Source organism: Solanum stenotomum, chromosome 12, assembly GCF_019186545.1.
Source record: "Solanum stenotomum isolate F172 chromosome 12, ASM1918654v1, whole genome shotgun sequence".
NCBI lineage: Eukaryota > Viridiplantae > Streptophyta > Magnoliopsida > Solanales > Solanaceae > Solanum > Solanum stenotomum.
In genome coordinates, this window is record NC_064293.1 from 34,617,516 (window position 1) to 34,623,752 (window position 6,237).

Sequence of the window (6,237 nt, forward strand, 5' to 3'; positions counted from 1 at the left end):
AAAAATTTAAGTTTTTTTTAAAAAATATTTTCAACTTCAAAATTTCAATTTTTCACCCCTACCCTCGACCCACCCCTACCCCCCTACCCCCTCAAAAAAAAATTAAAATTTGTTTTTAAAAAATATTTTCAATTTCAAATATTGTTTTCTACCCTAGTAAAAAGAAAAGATATTTCTCAAAAAAATAAAATCATTCATAAATCAAACACTAAAAATCTTTTCCGAAAAATATTTTCTACTCACCAACCAAACATGAGAAAATAAGTCAAAAATCAACTTGTTTTCCAAGAAAACATTTTCCTTCATACCAAACACACCCTAAAACTGATATTCAAATCCAGCACACTACATATGCATCTTGTGACTTGAAATGCGTTTAGGTTTGTCCTTTTCTTTCTTTTGTTGGTATTAATAAGTTCAATAAATCTGCAGTCTTGTTATAGATATATTTATTTTAAAAAAAGGGTATCCATCCTTTTTTATATTGTTTTTTTATTAGAAAAAATGATGTTAACCAGTATTTCTAGTAACGAAAGTATCCATGGACGTAGCCTAGGCCCTAGTCTAGTACATAAATATTCATCCACGCACTATAGTAAATGTTAGGTTTTATCCATTCAGAAAATTTTAGTAGCTCGGTTGATTAGTTATCTGAACTTTCATCCAGTTGATGAGGGTTCGATTCTCACCTTGTTATCCCCTTCCCAATTTAAATTTCCCTTCATCCATTTTTTTTAAAATATGGATATCTTGGAACTAGCTAATCCATTTCCCAATATAAATGGGCTGAATGCATACTTGGTGGTTCATATATTTGAAACCATTCCAGTATTTATTACAAGGTCCAGATCAACCAGTTATTACGATCGGTTGAGCAGGACTAACTATTCACTGATCTATGCAAATTTTTGGTGATATCTATAACGGTTATTGTCTCTATGTTTATTATACCATTTAATTTGACATGATGCAAGGATATTTGATTTTGCGTGTGTTTGCAACGTATTTTTATGATATGAAAAATGGCTCTAATTAGAAAATAAATATGAAAAAATAAAATTTTATTAATAAACAATTTGGGTACAATTTTTTTTATTTTATTATTATTCTCTTTTTATTATTTTTGTGATTCAAGAATTGAAGCAATGTGTTTATCGACTAGGATGATGTAGATCTCCGTAAAGAGAGTATTTTAAATCTTCTTAAAGTATTTTATTTGTCAAGAAGAATCTAACCACATCTTAAGCTTTTTTGTGCATATTATTTCACAAGTTTATAGAATTTAAAAGATGTCTCTTCAAGTTAATATATTACTCTCTATATATATTACATTCAATCTCTCTTTAACATTTGTTGAATTTAGGTAAGATCTTATAAATTTTAAATTTTTGAAAAAATTACTCTTTTCATCGAGACAATTTTTTTAGAAATTGTTAGCATTATACTATTCTTCTGTGAGACATACGTGAGGCAGTCTAAATGGTTTGCACTTTGCACCATCGTCGTATCAAAATCGCTTTCAAAACACAATTCTGGTTTTGATAACTTTGTTACTACTTACTTTTATTTTATTTAGGGAAAGAAGTCTGATATTCCCCTCAACTTTGTAGAGCTAATATACCCTCATTTTGAAAGTGACTCATATATACCTTTATTGCTATATAAATGACTCACATATACCCCTATTGTTATACAAATGACTCACATATACCCCTATTGTTATACAAATGACTCACATATACCATTTTCTTCTAACAAAAGTGAAAAAATTAATTTTAATTTAATCTTTTAATTATTTTTTTGAAAAATATAATCCATATGGAGTATATTTGATCCTCCCCATACATATATATTTTATTTTTTTTTGACTTTTTTGTCTCAATGACTAATTAAATTTATTAATTTGATGGTCAAATTTATTTATGTTCCATTAATTTTCTTGTAATTTAAAGTTAAAAAAATAAATCTATTTTTTTCACTTTCATTAGATGAGGGGTATATGTGAGCTCATTTTGTAACGATAAGGTTATATGTAAGTCATTTGTATAACGGTAAGGATATATATGAGTCACTTTCATAACGAGGAATATATATCAGCTCTAAATGACAAAGTTGAGAAGTATATCAGATCTTATTCCTTTTTATTTATGTTCAGCATCAATATTCTAGAGTCCAAAATCAAAAAGGCAACAATTTTTTTCGAAAATTCCAAAAAGGCAACTCAATTAATTATGAAATCAAAAGGGCAACAATTTTTAACTCCGTGTAAATTAGGTTTTCTAAAACGAGGCTCAAGTTCTGATGAGCCTTACAAGGCGCAACAGCTTTTTAGCCTTGTAAGACTCAGCCGCCAATGAGCCTTACAAGGCACAAGGCTATCAGCGCCTTGCGGACTGTTATTTAAAAAAAAAATCTCATTTTATTATTTTGTTTGTTAAAATTTTCTTTCATGGGGTTAACGAACCGATTAATCATGATTTTAGCAAAAACTCATATAATAAATAATGTATCTCTAAAATAAAAATAATGAAAAAAATAAATTTTGGTCGTTAATATTTTTCTCATAAATTTCCTAATCTTTTCGTGATTGGCCTAGTTTTGTCTCGATATACGTTGATTCATATTAGCTTACAAAATTCAAACTGCATATAAATAAGCAAAACAACATTCAAGTTACCAACCTTGGTCATAAATGCTGGGTGTAGATTTTAAAAATTTATCTTCAAATATGACCGTGAAATTTGAGTTAGATTTTGAAAATTTCATCTTCAAATAATTTTAAATTCTGAAAAATTAGATCGTCCTAGTTTTTTGAAACTTCTACTTCAATTTTTTAAAAATAAAATACATATATGAAGTCTGAACACAGCTTCAAAACTCAAAATCAAACGTAGAAATTGTTTCGATTCATGCAATGGAAATTGGGATTGTTGTTTCCTAGATCGAAGATCACATTTTCATTTGTTTCTTTTTAATGCAATATATCAAAATACATAAGGTATAAAAATATATATCATACGAACAGAATAAATTCAATTTAATTTTTAGTTTAACCAATATTAGACCTTATAATATTTTTCCATGCTTTAATTAAGGTAAAAATCACAATAGCCACTTTTCAATTCCAATAACGAAAATATATTTATTGTTATAAGATTTTAAGTTTGGCAACTAAAACTTTAAGTGACAATTATTATTATTAGACTTTTAACAAACAAGATAATAAAATGAGATTTTTTTTTTAAAATAACATCCTGCAAGGCGCTGACAGCCTTGCGCCTTGTAAGGCTCATTGGCGGCTGAGTCTTACAATGCTAAAAAATTGTTGTGCCTTGTAAGGCTCATCGAAATTTGAGCCTCATTTTAGAAAACCTAATTTACACGGCATTAAAAATTGTTACCCTTTTGGTTTCATAATTAATTGAATTGCCTTTTTAAAATTTTTAAAAAAAATTGTTGCCTTTTTTATTTCGGACTCCAATATTGTACGTATTACTTTTGCCCGTGCTTCTTTGGCCTTACCCGAAAGCCCGAATTATAGAATATCTATAAGAGGTGGCTGTGCAGTGTGCAGTGTCGTTTACTGGCTCTCAGTAACAACCAAAAAATGTTCAACTTTATAAGTCTACAATCACTCCATCTGCCCCGAGACTATTACTTTAATTTCATGTACAATTCGGCAACTGAAACAATGACAGTAAATAAATACATTCGGACTTGGCATAAACATTATTTTAATTTACGTGTTTGGCATAAAAATAAAATTAGATCCATACACCTAAAAAAAAGAAAGCTGTAACAAAGATATACATGGTGCCAGACTAGTGCATACAAAATTATTGGTTTGGCTACTGTCACGAGTTCCAAGATTAATTATTATGCAAACAAAATCTTTTTATTTACTATAAAGTATCGAAAGCAAAGAAGTATCTCTAACACAATCGTTATTGTTTGGAATTTGGATGGTCTGTCTTATCAACTCTTATCTCATTGACGCGCAAATTAGAGTAAGATGACTTCCTTGAATAATAATGTAAGTGATAAAGAAGCTCAACACTCGTGCTTTCAAGAATGGATGGAGCTCCAACAACAAGACCTCTTGGAGCTCCTCCACAAATCCGACTCCTCCTCGTCGTCGTCGTCCAGCACTTGTAACACTAGCGTCAGCAGCGACTACAATCTAAAACAACTCATTGAGAAATCCATCAAACACTTTCAAGAATACATTGACACCCGCAGACATTTAGCAGGTAGTGATGTCACTGCCTACCTTGCACCTACTTGGTGCACCACGTTAGAAAGCTCCATGCTTTGGATCTCCGGATGCAGGCCTTCCAGTTACATCCGTCTCCTTTATGCGATGAGTGGCAAAGAATTTGAATCCCATCTCTCCAACTATATCCAAGGCAATAGATCCGGACAACTCAGCGGGCTCTTGACCGTGCAGCTGAATTCAGTGGATGAGTTACAGAGGAAGACAATAAGAAAAGAAGACCAGTTGTCAAATAAGCTCGCCAGCTTGCAGGAGGAGATAGCTGATCAGCCATTTTCCATTATCGCCAATGAAGTGGGAAATCTTGGTGAAATATGTTATGAAGCAGAGGAGGCCCTTGATAGACATGCTAAGTTTTTGATGAATGTTGTAGAAGAAGCTGATAAGCTGAGGATGGAGACTTTGAAGGAGATGGTGATCAACATACTGAGTCCACTTCAAGCTGTGGATTTTCTCATAGCTAGCAAGAAGCTCCATCTTTGTGTCAATGCTTGGGGTAAAACAAGAGATCATCAGCATGGGAGGAACAGAGAAACAACACAAGAGAGGAACACATGTCCAAATTTATCTTGTCTTGAAAACTAAAATAGAATAGTTAAAATGCTTATGTACATATATGGAATAAATGTTTAGTTGTTACTAAGTCGGCATCATTTTTACTACCTTCCTAACTTCTTTCAATCTTTTATGTTTTAGAGTGACTACCAATGAAGCTTAAAAAGACGTTGATCTACAATCTTAGAGAGGAAAGTAGTTTCTTTGAAGGGGGAAATAACAATAATCAACTAACCTAAAAAAAGGGGGAAATAACATTAATCAACTAACTAGCACACTTAACCTTCAATTAAACAAATTCAATGATTTTGACCCAATCACTAACAGAAGTCCAAAACAGTAACAATACTTAAAAACTCTCTTATACTCTTTCGGAGATCGATCGTAATAACAATTTCTTCTACTCGGTAGATATACTCGAAGAAATCCAAATATGTATGTATGAATGCAGTATTAGTTTAAATTGGTAGTATTGAATATGTGTCTTCATGCTCCCTACATCCTAAAGCACGGTTTTAACAAAATAGCTTCGCTTCAGTTCCTATATATATCCAGAAAACAAACTACAATATGTGTATATGCAACTCGGAGAGTATTGTTTTTCAGTAGTAATTGAAATTGAATGAATTATTTTTGACATAAATCAAAATACAGTAAACTTTACGGCTTATATCGAATTAGTTTAGGGATTAATTAGCAAGAAGCATACCTGTTGCGGATGAGGGGAGAGAAAGAGTTGTAACAATGGCAGTCCGCAGCAGCATTGGGAAAAAGCTTTACCAATTGTGAGAAAATAGAGAAAGCCCTCAAATCCCTTCTCGGATTTGAGGAAGAACGGGTTGGGGATTTTGGGTTGGGCTTCCGGGTCGGTCCTTTTTTCTATTTTCATTTTCTTTTCTTTTTTTCTCCCCGTTTATAAATACCTCAAATGTGCAAAACTTACTACGCATTGTAATTTAAAGTTGATTAGGTAAAATTTAGTAAATTATTCAACTTTCACTAATCTACACGTTTCTAATTTTTTCAAAAAAGATGGATATTTCTAAAATTTTCTTCAAAAATTGTTAATAGAAGTTTCTAATTTTAACATTTGTATGAGGTAAGGTCTAGCCTCCCACTATAATTTTTTGCTTATGGAATAAAATAGTACCTCTTTAACTAAAAAAGAATTTTTTAAAAATTAGATTCTACTAGAATTTTCTAATTTTATGTTATCTAGAAGGAACTACTTTAGTGATAATTGAAGTTATTTATTTAAATAATCACTCAATTTGTTGTATATAATTGAACATTAAATCACTTATTTTTCTTTTGGGTTCCAAAAGTCATTTAACTTAGTTTAGTTAGCATTCATTGTCAATTTAATTTAAAAATCCAACTTTTCTTCTTCATAAGGCTAATAAGCTACT

At 31.0% G+C, this 6,237-nt stretch overlaps 1 protein-coding gene across 1 annotated transcript; it reads left to right on the plus strand.

Annotated features, from left to right (window-relative positions):
• The first annotated feature begins 3,989 nt into the window (after positions 1–3,989).
• Positions 3,990–4,875, plus strand: LOC125848332 (protein DOG1-like 3). Its single transcript, XM_049528183.1, has one exon. It carries the CDS (start codon positions 4,013–4,015, stop codon positions 4,856–4,858), a length of 846 nt encoding a protein of 281 aa, XP_049384140.1. The 5' UTR covers positions 3,990–4,012; the 3' UTR covers positions 4,859–4,875.
• The last annotated feature ends 1,362 nt before the right edge of the window (positions 4,876–6,237 follow it).